Raw genomic sequence first — 24,951 nt, forward strand, 5'->3', positions numbered from 1 at the left:
GACCAGCAAGGGGCACGCATGCGGCAGGTTGTAGTGGGCTGCTCTTGGATGTTGCTTCGGGAGTTGCCTATTGCTTCATGTCGTTAGTGTGCTTAAACTGGACCATCTTGAGGGCAACATGACAGCTCAGAGACTATCTCTGTTGCTGTGCGGACACATGGATTTGGGCCTGTGTCTGTGGGAGTTTGCACGTTCTCCCCGTGGTTGCGTGGGTTTCCTCCGGGTGCTCCGGTTTCCTCCCACATCCCAAAGATGCGCTTTTAGGCTGATTGATTGAGTAACAAATTGTCCCTATATTGGACCTCCCTGATCCTCGCACATTAGGCGTAGACTAAAATCATGAATAGGTCACTGAGACAATGGGACGGCGGCGCGGGCTCGTTGGGCCGAAGGGCCTGTTTCCCGTGCTGTGTTGTTCTTTGTTCTTTGTTTGTTATCTTTCTTATAATGCGGCGACCAGAACTGTACACAATACTCCAAGTGCGGCTGCACCAGAGTTTTGTACAGTTGCAACATGACCTCACGGCTCCGAAATTCAATCCCTCTACCAATAAAAGCCAACACACCGTACGCCTTCTTAACAACCTTATCAACCTGGGTGCCAACTTTCAGGAATCTATGCACATGTACACCGAGGTCTCTCTGCTCATCGACACTACTAAGAGTCCTTCCATTAACCCTATATTCTGTACTCCTGTTATTCTTACCAAAGTGAATCACCTCACACTTTTCCGTATTAAACTCCATCTGCCACCTCTCAGCCCAGCTCTGCAGCTTATCTATGTCCCTCTGCGAACTGTAACATCCATCCTCACTGTCTACAACTCCTCTGACTTTGGTGTCGTCAGCAAATTTACTAATCCATCCTTCTACACCCTCATCTAGGTCATTTGTAAAAATGACAAACAGCAGTGGCCCCAAAACAGATCCTTGAGGTACACCACTTGTAACTGCACTCCAGGTTGAATATTTCCCGTCAACCACCACCCTCTGTCTTCTATCAGCTAGCCAATTCCTGATCCAAACTGCTAAATCACCCTCAATCCCATGCATCTGCATTTTGTGCAATAGCCTACCATGGGGAACCTTATCAAACGCTTTGCTAAAATCCATATACACCACGTCAACTGCCTTACCCTTATCCACCTCTTTGGTCACCTTTTCAAAAAACTCTATGTTCAATCCCCCTTCTAATAGGTCCTCAGCAACCCAACCCAACCTCTGTTTAACATGGCATTCTCAGCATGGACTCAAACACAGGCTGTCAGTGGCTGGCTCCCCCACCCAGCTGAAAGCCTGGTTGTCAATAAGCTGGACCTCTGAGTGGGGTCCAATCACTGACGTCATTAACCCGCTGTGGGATTGAAACGTGGGAGGAATTTTAAATGATGTGCACAGCCCTATTTTCTGTCTAATCTGCTCGCTGCGTGTCAGCTGAGGGAAAGCTCCACCCGACACATGGACATTTGCTGCAAAGAATCCACTGTGATTGAAGAGAAGCATTTTCTGTTCTAATGCACATAAACATTGGGTTAAATATTGCTGAAAAGAGATACATTCTGCTGAAGTTTTTCATCTTGTATTCATCAGGACAAAGGCATGAATGTCAAATTTCAAACAATGGCAGCAATTTATAATACGTGACAAAGGCGCAGATTAGTTGGCAATTCAATTCTCTTTGGCTGAGGTGTTGCCAAGGAGAAAGCAATGTGGAATTATAAACATCCTAAGCTCCAAGGTAATTCAAAAAAGTCACAAAGCTTGAACCACATTCTTTTTGTTTGCAGAAAGGAGGGGGGGGCGGGGTCATTGTGTATGAATACACTTCTGCAAAGTGTAAATGAGTCACACTATGAACAGAAGCAATCATCTAAAATTGGTCATTAGTGTAGCTATGAGCGCACTCAGGATTGTTCCGCAAGTAACACCCCATCACAGAATCGCACCTAACAGAACGGCTTTGGGTTTTGCAAGCGTGGGCTGGTTGAGTACTATCTGTACTCTGCCTAATACGAACAACCGAGGAAACATACCGCTTGATTGGATAAGCTAATTGCTGAGACACACAGCTTATGTGCCCGAAATTTCACCGGCACTAAAATTCATACACCACGTTGCCCAACCTCGTGGTAAACAGAACATTGTCTTGGACTGACACCAAGTGCCCAGAGGAGAGAACAAGGAATGTGTGATTGATTTAGTAACTTCATTTCAATTTCCTTTCTCCTGGAGGATTTCTTTTAGAAACCATCTTTTAGCCCCCTCCATCAAATTCAACAGCCTCGCGAAAGCAACCAAATATAAATAGGTTGGGCTACAGGGGATCTGTTGACAACAAAACAACACCACAATTGATATTAATATTCTAAATTAGCACAGTAGAAATGACTGTTCGTTACTTCCTACCAACTCAAGCGGTGATGGTTAACCTAAAAGCTGCACAAAGTCATTGTTATCATTCCCTTTAGTTGGCCAACATCCTAAGCCACCTTTTAATGAAGTGCTCATTCCGTCACCTTCCAAAGCCAATGAAGCCCATGAGAGTTCACGAGGTATACCCAGTGAGCCAGAGTAAACTGAACAGGTATTTTATTGGGGGTTGCCCTAGACATAGGCGGAAGATGTGATGGTGATGGGGAGGGATGGTTTGTTTCACATGCGGTCTGAGCCATTTACAGAAAGACCTGGCTTAATATAGCGCCCATCATAACCACAGGACAGCTCAATATGCTTTAAAAAGACCAAAGAAGTACTTTTAAAGCATAGTCCCTGTTGTAACGTAGGAAACATTGAATCCATACAGTACACAAGAGGCCATTTGACCCATCAAGTCTGCACCAACTTTGAGAGAATCTTACCTAGGCCCTCTCTCCCAAAACCCTGCATATTTATTATGGCTAATCCATCTAATTTATACATCCTGAGACACTAAGGGGCAACTTAGCACGGTTAATCCACCAATCTTGCACATCTCTGGATTGTCGCAGGGAGTCAGAGCACCCGGAGAACACCGGACACCAGGAGAACGTGTAGACTCCACACAGACAGTTACCCAAGGCTGAATCAAACCCGGGTCCCTGGAGTGATGAGGCAGCAGTGCTAACCACTGTGGCACCGTGGTGGCCCCTGTAGACATGTCGGTCAATTTGTACACAGCAAGCTCCCACAAACAGCAACATGGTAATGTTCCAAGACCACAAATTGGAGGTGGTGATCGAGCAACAGGTTTTGGCCTGGATTCCAGACAGGACTCGCCTGTTCTTCTTCAGGAATAGTGGGATCTTTTACATCTATCTTAGAGAGCAGTTAGGGCCACGATTTAATGTCTGATCCAAAAGGGTGCTCCAGCAACAGTGCAGCACTGCCCCCAGTCCTGCAGAGGGCTCAGCCTCGATGCTGTGCTCAAATCTCCAGAGCTGGACTTGAAGCTACAATCTTCAATCTCAGAGGCAAGAGTTCTACCAGCTGACCCACAGTTGGCACATGCCAAGCCATAGAAAAATCACCCACAGTAAAACCCAAATCGCTCTTCTATCCATTCCATTTGAACCTCTCCTTCCAGCAGTTGTCTTCTCCTCATGCACCTGAACTGAGATACAAGCATTGTAAGGGTCTCAGTCAAGGTACCAGCTACAGATGTTGAGAAGCAGCTTGGCTGACTAATTTTCTGATACTCGTGCCCATGTGTAGTTGGGGGAGGGGGTTGACACGGTAGCAGAGTGGTTAGCATTGCTGCCTCACAGCACCGGGGACCCGGGTTCGATTCCCAGTTTGGGCCACCGTCTGTGCGGAATCTGCACATTCTCCCCGTGTCTGTGTGGGTTTCCTCCGGGTGCTCCAGTTTCCTCCCACAGTCTGATTAGGCGCATTGGCCGTGCTAAATTCTCCCTCTGTATACCCAAACAAGCGCCAGAATATGGCGACTAGGGGATTTTTCACAGTAACTTCATTGCAGTGTTAACGTAAGCCTACTTGTGACACTAATAAATAAACTTAAACTTCACATCATATTCATAATCAGAAATGTTCTATATTGAGAGCTGAGGGAGCGAGTAACACAATCCACCCTTACACATAATTATCAGCTCATTAACAGGTTATTAAGGATCAATAGTGCCAGTGTTTATGCTCCACACAACCTCACAGATGACTTTGCCTTCCTGAACCACAGGTTTTCCACTGGAACACACAATTAAGGACATTCCATGGATCTAAAAATTAACACTGTTCAGGGAGTGAATACCTGTGTGTTCATGGCACGTGACGAGGGATAGAATGTGGGAGCGGGGAACGCTGCTTACCTGCGTCATCCATGCCCAGTGACGCCATCAGCTTACAGAGTGTGTGCCTGGAGTGAGACTGTTCCAGAAGCTTCCTGCAGCCGGACTCACAGATGGCCACCCTCGCCAATACCAGGGCAGCATTGCTGGCCGTCCACTCATTGACGCTGTCCAGCAGAGCAGTCACATTGACTATGACCTCCTCAATGTGAGGGTCACTCAGTAACCATTGGCGCCCTTCACTAGTCTCAGCCTGAAACACAGAAAGGAAACACATCCAACAGCGTTTTAAACACTTGCTTCTCTTGTGAGATTACTGACATTGCACAGAAACAGGCCATTCGGCCCAACCATTCTACACAGGTTGATGTCGGAGGCTAACTCAGGCTAACGGAAAATATAAATCATGGTTTGAGAACATTAACACAATACAGACTTAAGAGTGGATGATTTTAGACTATAGAGAGCGCTGACGAGAGCTGTCATTATAGAAGGCAGCTCCAACTGAATAACAAGTATTCCTCATTTAAAGCACACACTTTGAATTTATAAAACGGATTGCTTTCAGAATACATTTTGGACAAGTTTAGCCAACAGCGAGGTCTTGATGAGATGAGGTTGTAGATGAGGCCTACATTCCATGGGACATTGGTTCCACTGAGTGCAGCCACTTTATCATAGGGGATAAAATGGCTACCAATGCCAGTTTGATGAACAGAACTATACAACTCAAAACCGATAACACAGGTGCAAAGCAGACATAAGGATTTTTTCAGGGTCGGATGGGTGTCAAAGGAGTTTGAGTCTGTGAGAATGATTCTCCCATTTCACTGGGCAACACAGGAAGGTAACATCCGAAATTAAGGACAGATAAGATCCCATGAATCCAGGATGTAAATCGTTATTGGTTGGAGTTGGTGACGGTGAGATTGTTGACTGATTTGTACTAATGGATAAAGCCTACCTGAAAGGTGGAAAGTATGATTTTGAAAATGTTTAACTGCCCCTGCAGAGAGGCATTGTATTTCAGAGTGAGATTGAGCTGCCCACATTCTCTACCTGGAGTGCTGGGCGACTTTATATCATTCACCCATTCAATCGTTTGGACAATATAAAGTCACGTCTTAAAATCAGTGCACCGAGTTTCAGGAGTCTCTGTATTTGGCTTAAGTTTAGCAGTATGTAGCCTCAAGAAGAGACCCCGTCAACACAAGTGTTAATGTGCCCCACGAGCCTTCCCACCTCTTCCCTCCTCGAAACTGATCATTGTAATCGTCTTCTTGCTCATATACTTGCCTCACCTCCCTTTAAATACATCCATATTATAGACCTCACCCACTCACTGTGGTAGTGAGATCCACGTTCTGTGATGCAATGCAAGGAGGTTTCTTCTGAATTCCCGATGACAGTTCTTGGTGACTACTTCATATTGACAGTCTCTGTAGTTCTGTTCTTCCCCACAAGAAGAAACATTTTTTCCCTAACCGCTGTAATAAAACATTTCCTAATTTTAAAGATCTCTGTTAGATCTTATTATTATTAGGGGCGGCACGGTGGTTAACACTGCTGCCTCACAGCGCCAGGGACCCCGGGTTCAATTCCAGCCTCGGGCCACTGTCTGTGCAGAGTCTGCACAGTCTCCCTGCGTCTGCGTGGGTTTCCTCTGGGTGCTCCGGTTTCTTCCCACACTCCAAAGGTGTGTGGCTTAGGTTGATTGGCCATGCCAATTTGCCCCTTTACGTCAGGGGAACTAGTGGGTTAAATAAGTATGGTTATGGCGATAGGGCTGGGGTGGGATTGTGATCAGCGTGGCTTTGATGGGCCGAATGGCCTCCTTCTGCACTGTAGGGATTCTATGTCTGTGTTAGATCACCCCTCAACCTCCTTCTTGCAAGACTCCTGATATGAACACCTACACAGGCTCACCACTACATATATTAATACACAGGCCCCTGTTCTTTGCGGACAGAAAGAACAGGTACACACATTGTACCTGTTTCAGCCCAAACAGCATAAGTGACAGCCATTTACTGGCTCATTCCCCGAGGTAATAGCTTCACCGATAAGAGTCAAGTTGCCAATTTATATTTCAAACAATGCTTGGCAGTTAACTGTCAGTCACCATCAATGGATACATTCTCCACTGCCGTTAGCACTAACTACTTGCCAATCAATCAGCGCTCTCTTCCCATGCAGCATAAATGGTGTTTTCCCTTCACTGATATTCTTGCAACTGTCCTGATGAGTACCAAGATAAAAAGCTTAATAACATGTACTTTTTCCTGTCGAACGCAAGGCTTACCTTGCGGCGAGGGTGCACCCTCAGCAGAACTGTAAGGCCCCACCAGCGTAATACCAACAGTGGTATTATTGCTGGGCTAGTAATCCAGAGGCCCAGGGTAATACTCAGGGGACCCAGGTTCGAATCCCGTCACGGCAGTTGGTGGAATTTGAATTCAATAAAAAAAATATTTGGGCAGCACGGTAGCACAGCGGGTTAGCACTGCTGCTTCACAGCTCCTGGGTTTGATTCCCGGTTCGGGTCACTGTCTGTGTGGAGTTTGCACATTCTCCTCGTGTCTGCATGGGTTTCCTCCGGGTGCTCCGGTTTCCTCCCACAATCCAAAGATGTGCGGGTTAGGTTGATTGGCCATGCTAAGAAATTGCCCCTTAGTGTCCAGGGATGCGTAGGTTAGAGGGATTAGTGGGTATAATATGTGGGGGTGGGGGTGGGATTGTGTTCGGTGCAGACTCGATGGGCCGAAGGGCCTCTTTCTGCACTGTAGGGGTTCTATGGTTCTAATTAAGAATCTACTGATGACCATGAAACCATTGTCAATTGCCAGAAAAACCCATCTGGTTTCACTAATGTCCTCTAGAGAAAGAAATCTGCCGTCCTTACCAGGTCTGGCCTACATGTGACTCCAAAACCACACCAACGTGGTTGACTGGCGAATGCCCTCTGAGAGGAAGGGCGGTTACAGGCGGGCAACGAATGCTGGCCCAGCCAGTGATGCCCACGTCCTGTGAACGAACTTTTTAAAAAGCAGCACGGTGTCAGCGAATGGCTTTTCTGAGAAGTGACTGATGATTTTACAGTGGGCAAACTATAAACGTGGGCAAGTAATCCAAGATTACTTGCAAAGATTCTGTGGAAAACGTCAAAGATTTTCTGATGAAACTGGTGGCACTGGCGTGCGCGCGGGTGGTCAAACTCATTACGAAATGCATCAACAAACCTTGAGATGAAACCTTTACCTTCAGTGATGAAACACGTTAAGAGACTGACGCTGGGAGTAACCTACTGTGATTCCATTCCATGTATCATCTGCTGATCGCAGTATTCCATCATCTTTCACACTTTTGTTTTAATCTAAGTTTTTGATATCGAACGGCGTAGAAGTCACACTGGTGACCCTCGGGCTGGGCACCCCCCGGCCACCATCGCCGAACAGCCTTACCATTGTGCAGAGTGTCCCGGCAGTGTTCATCACGGCTTCGGTATCTGTCCACTTCAACATGGAATTCAGGTTGCCAAGGAGACTGTCAGATTCCGACAGTTGGGTCTGTGCCACCATCAGCAAACGCTGAGCGCCGACCCCATTTTCCGCAATCGTGCCCAGTACGTACGCCACGTTACTGCAGAGGCTGCAAATTAGAACAGAGCGAAGGATTAATACACACAAACACAAGAAGTAGGAGCAGGAGAGTGGACCGTTCGGCCCATCGAACCTGCTCCACCTGATCTTTGGCTTCAACCCCCCCACCAGCCCGTTCCTCATATTCCTCGATCCCCTGAGAGACTAAATATGTGTCTCTTAAGTAATGGGATCATCCAAAAGTCTGCGGGGTAGGAACTCCCATACATTCATAACTCTGAGTAAGTAAATTATAGTAAGAAGTCTTACAACACCAGGTTAGAGTCCAACCAGTTTATTTGATAATAATCACCTATTTGATAGCAGAACCTTCCACACACCTGACTAAGGGACACTGTTGCTGAAAGCTTGTGGGTTTACTATCAAATAAACCGGTTGGTCTTTAACCTGGTGTTGTGAGACTTCTTACTGTGTTTACCCCAGTCCAACACCAGCATCTCCACATCATAAATAAATTATAGATAGCTATTCATGTCAGGGGAGAAAGCAAGTACAAAAAGAAATGACAATGACGTCTAGATTACTCAGGAGATCTATCAGTGAGTAATATAAATAAATCTCATTTGCTCATGGCAGTTGCAACATAGATATTCTATATTTCAGCGCTTTACGTTGCTGTTCAGACTCTTTGGGCGGGATTTTTCCAACCACGCTAGCCCCAAAAAGCGGAAAATCCCACCCGAGGTCAACGGATTTTTGTATGCTCCGTTCCCCGCCCGCTACAATTCCCAGGGCAGGCTGGATGGGAAAATTTCCCCCGTTATGTTCCAACACACTAGACAACGTATAAGCAGACTTTCATACCATGAGTCAATAGAAAGACAATCAAAGCTAACAACCTACTGTACATGGCTTAATCATTATAGCTAGCATTCCTCACATACTGTATCAAGACTAGGCTTAGCCTCATCATTGCTACACTGCACCTCCCTTGAGCGATTTTAGAATTATTCAAAGTATCGAAAATTCGCAAGCATCAAAGGTATTGTTGATGTTCGTAATGAGATGGAATCCATGCTGAACCCTGATCCTTTCACATTCCACCAATTGGAGGAAAATTCTGTCTGTATTGCTTTTGACAATCGTGTTGATGCAAAGATGCGCTCCTAACCCCTGTATGCACATTCAACTAAACTTACACCAACTCCAATATTTCACAGTCATTCTTCCTTGAGGAGAGGATGGAGTGGATTCTGCAGTGAATCCTGATGTCAGACAACATGTCAATAGATTTTTAGATCAAAAACCTGTACAATGTTACAATGGTGTCATTTTCAGAAGGGTTTCCAACAACTGGAGTAATCATTCCATGTACATTAATTTAAATAACATCTGCCCTGACCAAGGCCGCAAGAAAATGCATAATGTTGTGAAGGTAGCCCAGTCACACACGCCAACCTCCCATCCACTGACTCTGTCTACACTCCCCGCTGCCTCAGAAAAGCAGCCAGCATAATCAAGGACACCATGCAAGCCAGACATTCTCTCTTCTACCTTCTTCCGTCAGGAACAAGCATCAAAAATCTGAGGTCACGTACCGACCAACTCAAGGACAACTTCTTCCCTGCTGACATCGGACTTTTGAATGAACCTACCTTATATTAAGCTGGTCTTTCTCTACACCCCAACTATGATTTGTAACACATATTCTGTCTTTTCCTTCACCCTTATGTACTCTATGAATGGTATGCTTTGTCTGTATGGCACACAAGAAACAAAAGTTTTCACTCTATCCCAATACATGTCACAATAATAAATCAAATAACTATATTTTAAGGTTTGGGAGATTGTCACAATGTGACAGGTTTGTGATTAAAGTTCATCGGCAAGTCAACTCTCTGTGGCAACATCCAATTCCTGAGCCGATGTTGTCTGCAGTACTCCAAGGTATTCCTGTTCTCCTATCAGCCAGGCCTACTCATTCACGGAACCTTGAGAAATAAGGTCTCCGATTCTTCCCATTCACCTCCAGATGTTTCAGTAAACCGGTGCCCCAACATGTAGGGTGTTCTAGTGGAAACCCCCGTCATTCCTAATAGACTTGAAGGTCCAAAAAGCATTGGCTCTTTCAACCTAAGTCAAAGCTCAATAGAATCAGATAAGTGAGATTCCTCTGCAGGGAGAGGTGTTGGCCGTGACTCGGTGATAGCACACACACCGTGGAATCGGAAAACATCCCACTCCAAGGACATCCAGGCTGACATTCCAGTGCAATAGTGAGGGGTGTTTGCATTGCTGGAGGTGCACCTATTGGATGAAACATTAGACCGAGGTTTATAAAATGCCATGCATTATTTCACAGAGCTGGGGTGTTCTCTTCAAGATCACAGTCAATATTTATCTACTAAAACAGATTGAGATTACTATTTAAGAGAATTTGACACATGCAAATTTGCTTTTCCTACAACAATAACCACACTTCAAAATTGCCTCAAACATAAACCAGGTCTCTATTATCGTTTAGACATCAGGGTAAAGTGAAAAAGACTCAGAGTAAGCACCATTATGGAGGAAACAGGTTAGCACGTGACTCAAGATATTGAATCACATCTGTGAATTACGATTGATTCAGTTGGATACGAGAGGCAATAGCGGTTCAAAGTTGCAAACCATTTTAGAAGACTTAATGGAGGTTCTCTGGACACATCCGTGGATTTGATTTGAAGAGTTTCAATTGTAAGATCAACTGAAGGTTTTTGTTATTACGGAGGTGTGTGTGTGTGTGTGTGTGTGTGTGTGTGTGTGTGTGTGTGTGTGTGTGTGTGTGTGTGTGTGTGTGTGAAGAATAAAGAACAAATTATAGCACAGGAACAGGCCCTTCAGCCCTCCAAGCCTGTGCTGATCATGATGTCTTAACAAAACTAAAAAAAAACCTTCTGCCCTCACTGGGTCCGTATCCCTCTATTCCCTCCCTATTCATGTACTCATCCAGGTGCTTCTTAAATGTTGCTAATGCGCCTGCTTCCACCACCTCCTCAGGCAGGTACCTAACACTCTCTGCGTGAAAAGCTTCCCCCCGAACAATATATATTCAATATATTCAACCTCATCCTTCTTCCCTCCTTCAGCCGCAGTCGTAGAAGTTTACAGCATGGAATCAGGCGCAATTGTCCATGACACCCAGTTTTTAACCACTGAGCTATTGGGTGAAACATCAGGGTTATTTTAACTTTAATCACCAAGTGATAGGGAATTAGTGTCTTTGCAATGCATTCCATTTTCTGTTCCATTGAAGGTAAAATTACTCCACAATAATATAACTACTCCAATAGGACACAATAATAGACTCCACCTGCTTTTCTTAAAATGCAGGCTTTCCGTGTCATGTCTCCACCTCACTGCAAGGAATTGACGGGCGGGTATAGATGAGAAGGTGGCATCTGTGCCTCACCAACTGGTACCCAGGCTAGACTATCACATAGAACTGGTTTTGTGATGAGCTTGGTTAAGGCAGCATTTTTGCAGAGAGGGGAGAGATTTGATCGAATGGAAAACAAAATAAAAGTAACCAGGTGATTTCACATCATATTAACAATTCATTTGTAGGGAGGAGGAAGCAGATGTCCTCCTGTGTCTACAGTCACCTCTATAAAGTGTCTCCTTTACAGTGAAGTTTTCTCATTACAGAGCACAGGATGTTCCTTTGGTGCTATGGCTCTTGGACTTTTCTTGTTGCTATGGACCGTACACTCTTGGATCAAGATTTGATTCAAGTCCAGAAAGATAGTGAAAGTCTCCCTTACCTGGTGATGGGTGAATCAAGTTTTGAGAGGTTTAATTTCAAGTACCGCCAATGCTTCAGAGTTAACTATTGAGCTCAATGTAAATCTCCACATTCCCAGATGACCTTAGGCTGCTCTCTCCTCTTGGAGGGGGAGAGCTGACTGGTGGAGATTTAACCTGAGGGTCACCACACCTCAGGCGAGGAGCAGAAGGCAGGACCTTCATGAATAACCTCAGTCAGTCCAGGAATTGAACCCGCACTGTTGGCATCATTCTGCATCACTAACCAGCCGTCCAGCCAACTGAGCTAAACTGACTGCCCATTGAGATCAACAGCCCTTCGTATACTAACTTTATCACACTGGCTCACCTCCTGCTCTGCTTTGTTTAAAACACCATTCTGTCAAGGGGAGCATTGGATGGTTACTTGAATAGAAACAATGTACAAGAGTGCAGGGAAAAAGCAGGAGGATGAAACCAAGTCAAAATGCTCATTTGGATGGCCAGTGCAAACGTGATGGGGAGAATGGCCTCCTTCTGCTGAGTAAAACAGTGTGCCAAATCCCAGGGGATTTGTTGATGTGTAAAATGGAAATGTCAGTTATACAGCTAGGTTTGTCAATGCACCTGAACAGACCAAGGGTGCGATCTTACCTCCTGTTCACACCACGACTCTGCTGCAGCAAAGTTGGAGAATTTGGCAGCCAGCCCAATCTCCATTCACTGCGGCGGGATGGGAGAAACCCGCCAGTGTGAACGACGGTAAGATTCCAGTCCCAAGAATTGAAGATTCAAGCAAAGGACATTAGAATTCGAAGCTTACACAGATTCAAGCCATTTGACGGAATAGGTCCAGACAGGTAGAATCATAAAATCCCTACAGTGCAAAAGGAGGCCCATTCGGCCCATCAAATCTGTACCAACCACAATCCTACCCAAGCCCTATCCCCATAACCCCATACATTTACCCTAGCTAGTTCCTATGACACTAAGGGGCAATTTAGCGTGGCCAATTCACCTAACCCACACATCTTTGGATTGTGGGAGGAAACCAGAGGAAACCCACACAGACATGGGGTGAACATGCAAACTTCACACAGACATTGACCCAATCTGGGAATTGAGCCTGGATCCCTGGCACTGAGAGACAGTAGTGCTAACCACCGCGCCACCCCCAATTGTGCCTCCCCTCACCTTTCTTCATCTAACCCAGTCAACATATCCTTCTGTTCCTTGCCTTGTCTCCTTACCCAGTGACACCATCAGCAAACTACTTTGATGCCTTCAACTGTTCAATATTCCACAAAATTATTTGAAACATCGTACGGTCGAGGGGACCCATTTCAACATGGTTGCTATAGGATTTAAAGGCTAAATTACAATAATCACTGTCCCTGCATTAATAGGCTATCGCCGTCATTCTCCGAGAAAGGTCACTGGTCACCCTGTAGCTCTTCCAATTCTTCATTACACACCAACGATGTGTTAAAATGTTAACATGGGCAAAAACCTTCTTTCCATCCTTGTTAATCTCAGTGTGAGGCACTTTGCATCAACGGTCATTACTGCCATTATAAAACAGTTCAGCCGTGCCCCTATTTATAATGCTAGACATGTAACCGCTGATTTGTTACTCCAGATTGTTCCAACACAAATACGGCTGGTAGAATGTGGGAGCAATCCATCACTGGGAAAGTCACTTATCCCCGTGATAGATTGGCACCGAGAGAGATGTGGCCTGCTACTGAGTAAATATTGAACATCTGTAAATCACATGGGACTCTTACTGCTGGGAAACCCTTTTAGTTAAGCAATAATGTCTACTTGCGCTGTGCTGAAGCATTTGTCAAACAAAGGGAGAGTCTCAAACAGTAGCTCTTCTTGTGGGAGACCCACCAGTGTTGACAGTCTGGTGGAACCCCTGTCCTCAACATTCAACAGGCCAGGTCAGCCAACCAAACATTTCCGAGAAATACTACCATTGATGGGAACTGCTACGGAGAAAGCAAATGATAAACTAGTAGCAATCAGGTGACTGTGTGCAGAGTTTGCACATTCTCCCCGTGTCTCCGTGGGTTTCCTCCAATTTCCTCCCATAGTCCAAAGTTAGGTGGATTGGCCGTGCTAAGTTCTCCTTTAGTGTCCTTTATATTTCATTGGGCAATTGCCCTTTAGTGTCCAAAGATGTGTAGGTTGGATGGATTTGCAATGGTAAATGTGTGAGGTTACGGGGATAGGGCAGGGGGGTGATAGGGCCTGGGTTACTCGATGGGCCAAGTGGCCTGCTTCTGCACTGTCAGGATTCTATGAAATCTTACAACTGTCTGGCCTATCCTTGAACACCTCCGATCGTGAAGTGTACGAGCACATTATTGCTGTTTTACCACCATTTCGATAAATAGATCACTTGATGAATTAGTCACTAGCTTTCATGATTACAAAGTAAACAGTTTAAGCTGGAGATCCTACCACGAGAAGGGTAGTGAACCAAAAATTTGCATTTGTATTGAATCTTTCATGGCCTCAGGACCTCCCAATGCCTTTTAAGGCAAAGTAACTATTTTAAAAGCACTATTGCAATGGGGGAAGCACAGTGGTCAATTGGTCCAGAACAAGAGCCCACAGACAGAAGTGTGATAAAGACCAGATAATCTCTGTTTGCTACATTAGTTAAGGGAAAATTATTGGCCAGGAGACCAAAATATATTGTTTTTTTAAATGTCCACTCGAGATGTGCCAAGATGTGGTTAGGTGGATTGGCCATGCTAAATTGCCCTTGAGTATTCCCAAGGTGTGTAGGTTAGCAGCATGAAAGTGTGGGATTATGGGTACAGGGCAGTGGGGTGGGTCTGGGTAAGGAGGCTCTGCCAGACAGATGATGCAGATTGAAGGGCTGGATGGCCTCCTGCCGCACTGTACGGATTCTATGAGAGAACAGACATGGCGCCAGCTAGAAAGCTCATTCGAAGGACAGCATCTCCAACACTGCAGTATTCGCACTACAGTTCACTAGATTATCAACCTGGATTACCGAAAACTCAAGAGCTGGTCTTGAACTCTCAATATTCTGAGTTGAGGGCAACAAACGCTGAGGCGAGGCTGACAGTGGGGACAGCTGGTCTTAGTAAGGCATCAATAACCCAGTCATAGACATAGTGATACAGAGCACAGAGACAGGCCCTTCAGCCCCACTTGTCAAAGTATCCTCAACTCTGAAAGAATTGCCTGTGACCAATGAGAAGGTGAAATTGGCCAGTCACTCCGAATTGTCATTACTTTTGGAGGGCGCATGCTGGTGTTTCATGATCATTAGTTGTCCGCTGGGATAGCACGAAGTCTGACAACACCAGGTTTAAGTCCAACCAGTTTATTTGATAGTAACCCCACAAGCTTTCGGAAACAGTGTCCACAACCTGGTGTTGTCAGACTTCTTACTGTGTTTACCCCAGTCCAACGCCGGCATGTCTACATCGTGGCATGATGGCACAGAGGTTAGCACTGCTGCCTCACAGCGCCAATTCAATTCTAGGCTATCTGTGTGGAGTTTGCCCATCCTCCCCCCTGTCTGTGTGGGTTTCCTCCAGACACTTGTTTCCTCCCACAATGATACGTGAGGTTAAATGGATTAGCCGTGCTAAATTGCCCCTTAGTGTCAGGGGGATTAGCAGGGTAAATGCATGAAGTTATGGGGATAGGGCCTGGATGGGATTGTGGTGGGTGCAGACTCGATGGGCCGAATGGCCTCCTTCTGCACTGTAGGAAACCTGCGATCCTATGAATACAAACTTCAGCGCAGAAATTAATAGGCAACAAAAGCAATGGATAGTTGTCAGAATTTGCTAAGTGCTTCCAACTCAATGAAACCATCCAAAGTCATTCCAGTCAAAGGCGAAATGCTTCCTGCATCGAGGAAGAACAGTGACTTGGAGAAAAGTATTTGGCCACAAGATTGAAGTGATGCCAGAAGCAATGTGAACAGCGTGGCTATATCATACAACTAACTCGCCAGCACACTCAGAAATTGCACAGCTTCCACCTGGGATCTACAGTCAGTAAAGCAGTGGTCATCTATTCTACCCACTACAGTAAATCAGTGCATTTATTCTACCCGAGTACAATCAAGTTAATCTCTTTCAGCAGTGACTCCCTGACCTGTGAGTTTTGGAGATTCTCCTGTCCCGTTTCACATCATGTCTCTTATCCAACAGAACCTCGAAGGTGAAGGAGGAAGCGATCTGCATCGGGTCTCACTAACTTGCTTCCATATCCCTCCCCTATTCCCTCGTAAACAATTATCGCAATCAGAAAAACAGTAGCATCATCGAGATATGGCTCTCTTCCCGAGTAAGGAGCATTCATTTAGGAGACCTTAAAACCGAGGCCCTTCTCAGGATGAAAGTAAAAAGATGCCACTATACTACGTGAAAAGGAGAAGAGAAATTCCGCCCAGTGTCAAGGATATTATACAACTTTCGACCCAAAACCCACATCAAATTAGTTGTTTTTGGCGGTCATTTATCTCAGGGCTGTCTTTTCTTATTCATTCATGGCCGTTGCCCATCCCTAGTTGCCCTTGGAGGGCAATTGAGAGACAACCACATTTCTGTAGCTCTGTAGTCACGCAGAGGCCAGACCAGGTAAGGATGGCAGATTTCCGACAATCTACACGAGTTTCACAGTCATCACTAGATTCTCAATTCCAGATTGCTTTCCCCCCTGAATTTAAATCCCACTATCTGCCGTGGCAGGATTCGAATCCAGGTCCCCAGAACGTTAGCTGGGTTTCTGGATTACCAGTCTAGCGATAATACCACTAGGCCATCACCAATCATGCACAAACTAGCTGCTGTGTATGCCTCCATTCCAACATTGACACCAAATGTTCCTTTACCTGTAGAGCACTTTACAATGTCCAGAAGCTCTAAAAGGTGCTACAGAAATGCAAGTTCTTCCCTTCCTTTCATGGACGCTAAGGATAAAATGCTAAGCTTGGAAGCTGAGCCTGGGAAATTTACTTGGGTTCAGATACGATCAAGCTGGTTGGATTTCCCAAGGAGGACAAGGTTCTTGATTCAGTAAAAGGACTGAAGATTATCAAATTCCATAGGCCAGAGATATATATCTTAAGCGATGCAGAAAACTATGGAGGACAGGGCACTGGCAAGCTTGAGGAAATGTTAATTGGTTACTATAGAGGTTCAGGAGCATAGGAAACAGCACAAATATATGAAAACGGGGACAAGATGGGACTCAGGAATCTACAATCCATTAACCTTACATCAAGGTCTACTGAAATAATGGGAACTATGTGAAGGATTAGAGTCACAGAGCAGCACAGCACAGAAACAGGCCCTTTGGCCCATCTGGTTTATGCTGCCCTCCCAACTAGTCCCAGTAGAGTCATAGAGCAATAAGTTAAGTTGAAGGAGAGCAAGCATAATATTAACAATGCTGGAAATCAGCATATTGCAGTTGGTAACTGCTTGATTTGGATGACATTTGGAACATAGATTGGGCCTGTATTCGTTGGAGTTTAGAAGGCTGAGAGGGGATCTTATAGAGACCTACAAGATAATGAAGGGGCTAGAAAGGGTAGAGGTAGAGAGATTCTTTCTACTTAGAAAGGAAACCAGAACTAGAGGGCACAGCCTCAAAATAGTGTGGGGGGGGCGGCGCAGTTTAGAACAGAGTTGAGGAGGAACTTCTTCTCTCAGGAATCTCTGGAATTCTCTGCCATTGAAGTGGTGGAGGCTGCCTCGCTGAATCGTCACGGGTAGATAGATTTCTGATCAATAAGGGAATTAAGGGTTATGGGGAGCAGGCAGGTAAGTGGAACTGAACCACTATCAGATCAGCCATGATCTTATTGAATGGCGGGGCAGGCTCGAAGGGCTAGATGGCCTACTCCTGCTCCTATTTCTTATGTTCTTATGTTAACATTAGCGCAAATTCCAACTCCTCTTCTCCCTGTTACATCCAAGTAGTACCTGCTGCCACAACCCTGCTGCACACCCACGGGAAGGGATTCTCGCAAGAGAACCAGGAAGTCCTGCTCCTCATGTGAAACCAAATTCTATCATCTGGGGCATCAGCTAGGCCTTGTGGGTAGCAGCGAAGGTGATGGGGAAGAAAATGGCCAGTTGAGACTAACGGGGAGATCAGAGCAGAAGCAGTTTCAGAAATGTTTAGATTATAGCAATAAATGGCACCACTCCACAGTTGTCCACTGCTTCATTGCAAAGCAAGGGAGAATCTCCACAAATTTTGCTACAATCTACATGTTGGGGTGATAACACACATGCATCTTAGGTTATAACAATCCTGGAGCCAACTACACTTATATCGACACAGAGTCGGCAACACCATGTCTGGAGGTTTTATCACATGGTCACTTCCCTCTGTCACTCATAAGGTCTCGACACTTATTCCATCTCTGCACAAAATGGTAGAACCCAAGTGTGATCCATGTTGAAGCGTTGGATGATGTTAGAATTGGGAATGGAATTCGAATGGCTTTATGATGATGAACACACTATTCAGTTCACCATCTACCATCCTGGATGAAACAATAATGGAGTTTTTTTTTATTTATTCTTTCCTGGTATATGGACATCTCTGGCTGGGTGTGAGATGAGAAAGGGTTAAGCTTCATATTCTAGTGTGCAGGTTAAGGCCTGGAATCTCAGACACGTGAAACATTGAATAGCACAGATTAGCCAGGACTGCAATATTACTTCAGGTCAGATAGGCTAATAGAACAAGGCACAAAGATTTAAGTAAATATAAAAACCGACCTACCTCCTTCCACCACTCAAGGAACACTATTACTCCTCCTTAGATAGTAAGACAGTCAATCACAAACAGTGGCCAATTATTCCCTGCCTGAGGTCTTTTGACAAGAGCACAATAAGAGTTAATGCTCAATAAAATGGAAATGCACTGAGTGAGTCTGTTTTCTCTGCATGTTTTGTAAATTAACAAATATACACTCTGGGCAATTCATTTTGGGGTTCAGTTTATTCTTGACTCAGTCAGTTGTGGTCCTGTCACTGCATCAAGACACCTTAATTTTAATTTTGACAATGGCAATGTTGGCCAGGGGCGAATTCGGATCTGCAATGATGGACCCCCATCCCATCTCCAACTTACAACGGACAGCCGAGCGGCTTTGAAGAGAGGCAGTGGCTTCTGTTTGCTCAGATTTACAGGCACCTCAGAACCTGACCTGCACAAACTGACCAGTTACCATCCAGACAAAAGGACAAGTGTTGCCATAGGTACAGAGTAAACAGACTCCAATTCATCCTGGGTTGCGGTGGGAGGATTGATTGAGATCTACTGCAGCTACAATCTACTACGGCTCATTTGTCACAGTGGCCTAGAAAATACACCAGGTTTCGGTCTCTGAAAGGTGTGTGTGTGTGTGTGTGTGTCCATTTGTGCGGAACACAAGCATTTCAAGTACTAAATGAAGATTTACTTGTACTCTTGTGTACTTAAAGGATTTTCGAGGGAATGTGGCAAAGTCCCAGCACTGAATTAATGACAAATGTTTTGGAAGTGATAATTTTGCAAATATTTAAAGCCAGAGTACAACTTTTTCCCCAAAAGTGAAAAGTATTAGCTTGTATTTGGTCCAGAGATTACATTGCATTTGAGTTATTATTGTCACGTGTTAGTATTCAGTGAAAAGTATCTTTTTCTTGCGCGCTATACAAACAAAGCATACCATGCATAGAGGAGGAAAGGAAAGGGTACAAAATGCAGTGTTACAGTCATAGCTAGGGTGTAAAGAAAGATCAACTTAATATGAGGCAGATTCATTCAAAAGTCTGATGGCAGCAGGGAAGAAGCCGTTCTTGAGTCAGTTGGTACATGATCTCAGACTTTTATATCTTTTTCACAATGGAAGGTGGAAGAGAGAATGTCTGGGGTTTGTGGGGTCCTTTTCCAAGGCAGCTGGAAGTGTAGGCAGTCAATGTATGGGAGGCTGGATTGTGTTACGGACAGGGCTTCCTTTGGGGGTCTTAGAGCAGGAGCCAGACCAAGCTACAAGCAGAAAGAACACTTTCCATGGCGCATTTGTAAAAGTTGGTAAGAATCATAGCAGACATGCCAAATGGTGGGCTTTCTTAAATATAGTGTTGGCACGGGGGGACCAGGATATCTTGGTGATCTGGACACCTAAAAAAACTTGAAGCTCTCAACATTTCCACTTCATCCCCATTGACGTAGACAGGGGCATGTCCTCCATTATGCTTCCTGAAGTTGATAACCATCTTATTCGTTTTGTTGACATCGAGAGAGAAATTATTGTCGACACACCAGTTCACCAGATTCTCTTTCCCGTACTCATTGTTTGAGATTCAACCCACCACAGCGGTGTCCTTAGCAAACTTGAAAATTGAGTTGCAGAGGAATTTGGCCACACAGTCATAGGTGTACGTGTATAGTAAGGGTCTGAGGACACAGCCTCGTGGGGCACCGGTGCTGAGGATTATCGTGGAGGAGGTGTCGTTGCCTATCCTTACTGATTGCGGTCTGTGGGTTAGGAAGTTCAGGATCCAGTCGCAGAGGAGGAACTGAGCCCCAGGCACAGTGTTTGGAGATAAGTTTTGTAGGAATAATGGTGTTGAAGGCTGAGCTGTAATCAATAAATTGGAGTCTGACATTGGTGTCCTTGTTATCCAGGTGTTGCAGGGATGAGTGTAGGACCAGGGAGATGGTGTCTTCTGTGGACCTGTTGCAGCGAGAGGTGAACTGTAATGGATCCAGGCAGTCTGGGGGGCTGGAATTTATTCGTGCCATCACTAATCTTTCAAAGCACTTCATAATGATGAATGGCAGACCCACCAGCCGATAGTCAGTAAGGAACGCTGCTTGGTTTTTCTTTGGTACCAGGATGATGGTCACCTTTTTGAAGCAGATAGGGAGCTCAGATCGGTGTAGAGAGAAGTTAAAAGATGTCTGCGAAAACCCTTGCCAGCTGGTCCACGTGGGATCTGAGTGCTCACCCGGGTACCCCCTCCAGGCCAGTCGCTTTCCATGGGTTGACTTTCCAGAAGGCTGCTCGGACATCTGATGGTGACCTCAGATACAGATTCATACAAGTAGAGGGCATGCTTTCAATTCCCCTCGCTCAAAATGGACATAGAATGCTTTGAGCTCGTGAGGGAGGGATGCATTGGTGTTATACCTGTTATGGTTTGCAGAGCTTGCCATAGTTAGCGGGGATCGGTATGGCTGGCTGAGTACTTTAGCTTTGTCCAGTATTGTCTTTTGGCATCTTCGATGGATCTCGGTAGATCATATCTGGCTTTCTTGTATCGGTCGGTGTCGCTTGGCTTGATCGCCTCAGACCTGGACTTCAGCAAGCAGTGGATATCCCTGTTCATCCATGGTTTCCGGTTGGGGAACACACAGATTTTCTTCTTTGGCACACAGTCTTCTACACACTTACTAATGAAGTCAGTTACTACAGTGGCGTATTCATTAAGGTTGGCCGCTGAGCTTTTTTTAAACATTGACTAGTCTACTGACTCAAAGCAGTGCCATACGATCCAATTCCTGAGACTAACATTGCACGACTTTGACGGATTCTCTCACTTCAGTTTTTGCCTGTAAGCCAGGAGCAGGAGCACGGCCTGTGGTCTGATTTACCAAAGTGTGTGTGGGCGATAGTGCGGTAGGCATGTTTGATGTAGCAGTGGTCCAGGATGTTTGGGTCTCTGGTAGAACAGGAGATATGTCAGTGGTATCTTGGTGGAATGCTCCTGAGCTTAGCCTGATTGAAGTTCCCAGCCACGATGAACAAGGCCTCAGGTTGTTTTGTCTCAAGGCTATTTGTGGTAGTTTACATTTACAGCACAGAATCAGGCCATTCAGCCCAACTGGTCTGTGATGGCATTTCTGCTCCAAAAATGCCTTGTCCCACTACATTGCATCTCATCCTTTCGACCTACACTTTCCTAAACCTTCCCTGCTCTATCCCTTAACTGCATACAGAAGAACATAATAGGAGCAGGAGTAGGCCATCTAGCCCTTCGAGCCTGCCCCACCATTCAATAAGATCATGGCTGACCTGAAGTGGATCAGTTCCACTTTCCCGCTTTCTCCCCATAACCCCTAATTCCCTAGTCTATCACAAACCTATCTACCCGTGACTTAAATATATTCAACGAGGTAGCCTCCACCACTTTAATGGGCAGAGAATTCCAGAGATTCACCACCCTTTGAGTGAAGAAGTTCCTCCTCAACTCCGTTCTAAAGTGCGCACCCCCCCCCTCCTTATCTTGAGGGTGTGCCCTCTAGTTCTGCTATCCTTTCTAAGCGGGAAGAATCTCTCTACCTCTACCCTATCTAGCCCCTTCATTATCGTGTAAGTTTCTATAAGATCCCCCCTCAGCCTTCTAAACTCCAATGAGTACAGACTCAGTCTATCCAATCTCTCCTCATAAGCTAACCCCCTCATCTCCGGTATCAGCCTAGTGAACCTTCATGTTCTCCACCTCCTTAGTCATTCCATGCAGTAGTGAGTTCTGTATTCTAACCACTCTCCAGATAAAGAGTTTTCTCCCAAGTTTCCTATTGGATTTATTAGTGATTACATTGTATTGATGATCCCCTGTTTTATACTTCCCCACAACATACCTTTCCCATTGGCTGGACTTCATGGGATACTGTAATCCCTGCCCCACCCTCCCCTCAGTTAAATGATTGTGGGGAGGGGAATAGGGTGGGGAGAGCCCACCCATGATCCTAACTGCTGCCCATCAGCTAGTTTGTTACAACCTCCATATAGCTTAAAAAGAATTAAATTTCCAGCTAATTCCTGAAAGGATGGCAAGACAAGATTTCACATTTTAAAACTTTTGATTGTAATAAATAATTTTAAAAAGCATTACAGATAAATCTCCTTTTTTTATATGTAACTTCAAAACTATAATAAGGAATAATACCCTTCGTATTCTTCGCCTAAGTCAAAAAACACACTTCACAGTTGTATTTCACACTGGCCTCCACATCAACATTCAATATTCACAGAAACAATCTGATGTGATTCCTGTTCTTTTCTTTTCTCAATCTGGCTAAGTTGCCATCTTAGAGCAGTCTCTCACGGTTCAGTTTTCTTTTCCCAGAGACTCTCCCTCTGGCTCAGCTAGGTGACTCTTCCAGCCTCGTCTAACTCCCCACAAATTCTCAATCCAAGCACAAGCTTCCACCTGCATTTCTGCGCAGCAAACACAGAGACAGTCTTTTGACTGCTAGCCGCTCCCTCTCTCTCGGATCCAGGCAGACTCAAAACCACTGAGTGATAGAATCGTGGAATCCCTACAGTGCAGAAGGAGGCCATTCAGCCTATCAAGTATGCACCAACCACAATCCCATCCAAGCCCTATCCCTATAACTCCGTTTATTTACCTTAGTTAGCCCCCTTGTCACTAAAGGGCAATTTAGCATGGCCAATCAACCTAACCTGCACATCTTTGGGAGGAAAGCAGAGCACCTGGAGGAAACCCATGCAGACACAGGGAGAACATGCAAACTCCACACAGTCACCCAGTGTTGGAATTGAACCCGGGTCTCTGACGTTATGAGGCAGCAGTGCTAATCACTGTGTTGCTCAATAGTCTAGGAAAGTTTGCAACCTGATATTTTCAAGACTTCTGCACTTTTTCCCATGGCAATGTGAATCTCATGGGCCTTGTATCTGGATAGAAGGGTGAATTAGTTTCCTTGTCACCTCAAAACTAAATAAACAATTTAAATACAACCGTTTACAACCCGACATTCCAACACTTTGGAGACTCTCAATCTCCAAAGTTAACACACAGGTTGCTGCCATTGCCACCAAGCGTAAAAACCTTGCACTTTCTTCCCAGTGAAACAATCTAAGCTGTCCTTTGATCTCCAGCTATTAAACCATCCAACGCTTACTTTCAGGCAGATTGCAAAACCCCCTTCATTTAACATTAAATTTAAAGATAGTCCTGAAATTATTAGCTTTTATTGGTAGAGGGGTTGAGTTTCGGAGCCATGAGGTCATGTTGCAGCTGTACAAAACTCTGGTGCGGCTGCACTTGGAGTACTGCATACAGTTCTGGTCGCTGCATTATAGGAAGGATGTGGAAGCATTGGAAAGGGTGCAGAGGAGATTTACCAGGATGTTTCCTGGTATGGTGGGAAGGTCTTATGAGGAAAGGCTGAGGGACTTGAGGTTGTTTTTGTTAGAGAGAAGAAGGTTAAGAGGTGACTTAATTGAGGCATACAAGATGATCAGAGAATTGGATAGGGTGGACAGAGCCTTTTTCCTCGGATGGTGATGGCTAACACGAGGGGACATAGCTTTAAATTAAGGGGTGATAGTTATAGGACGGATGTCAGAGGTCGGTTCTTTACTTGGAGGGTAGTGAGAGTGTGGAATGCCCTGCCTGCAGCAGTTGTGGACTCGCCAACTTTAAGGGCGTTCAAATGGTCAGTGGATAGGCATATGGATAATATTGGAATAGTTTAGGTTAGAGGGTCATTAGATTGGTTCCACTGGTCGGCGCAACATCGAGGGCCGAAGGGCCTGTGCTGCGCTTTAATGTTCTATGTTCTAAGAAACATAACAATCTTTAATTGTAACACATTTAACACTGGGATAGTGGGTGGGACATCAGCCCATCTCTCAGGAAGTACCTACCATCTTGCAGAACTTCTGACCAATCTGATGGGCAGCAGCGCTGTGAACCTTGCAGTGCCACCGGGTGCAGTGGCTGCTGGGACGATAGGAGGTCCCACCACGCTGAGAAGTCCACACAACTCTGAGGCCTTGCGCCAACTTGGTAGGCCCTAACAATGAGGTGAGGGAAGTGAGGGGAGGGGATCGTTGGGTTCCAGAGGGCAAGCAGAGAGGGTTAAAAAGAGGGAGGATAACCATGAGGGTGGAAGTGGGTGGAGGGGAATGCCTCCAACGGGTACACGGGACCAGCAAAATGATGACTCGGCCTTGCCTGACGGTTGCACAGCTAAAACCATCAAACTTCCTGCCCCCACCCACCAGTGAAATAAAATACCCACAGTGGCAAGCTGTAGCCTTAAGTGGCTATCAACCGAAAGTTGGATTGGGCACCCAACCCCACTGGCATTTCTACAAGAATAATTTCAACACTTGGACCCTTATTAAAGTTGTATGGATAAGGCCAACTCCATCCCTGTCAAAGAAATCAAAACAACTTGCATTTATATAGCACCTTTCACAGCCTCAGGACATGCAAAAGTACTTGGAAGAATTGAAGAACTTTGGA

The 24,951-nt window shown here is 45.3% G+C and overlaps 1 protein-coding gene across 1 annotated transcript in view; it reads right to left on the reverse strand.

Annotated features, from left to right (window-relative positions):
* The window catches only part of LOC145358122 (uncharacterized), a 78,351-nt gene that overhangs the window by 34,453 nt on the left and 18,947 nt on the right, over window positions 1–24,951 (reverse strand). Inside the window, exons 2-3 of the mRNA XM_080211797.1 lie at window positions 7,742–7,928; window positions 4,302–4,533 (exon numbers count right to left, since the gene is read on the reverse strand). Coding sequence (XP_080067923.1) covers window positions 4,302–4,533; window positions 7,742–7,928 — 419 coding nt within the window. The remainder of the gene's footprint in view (window positions 1–4,301; window positions 4,534–7,741; window positions 7,929–24,951) is intronic.

The sequence above is a fragment of the Carcharhinus amblyrhynchos genome, chromosome 25 (genome assembly GCF_965287045.1).
Source record: "Carcharhinus amblyrhynchos chromosome 25, sCarAmb.v2.hapA, whole genome shotgun sequence".
In the NCBI taxonomy this organism is placed as follows: Eukaryota; Metazoa; Chordata; class Chondrichthyes; order Carcharhiniformes; family Carcharhinidae; genus Carcharhinus; species Carcharhinus amblyrhynchos.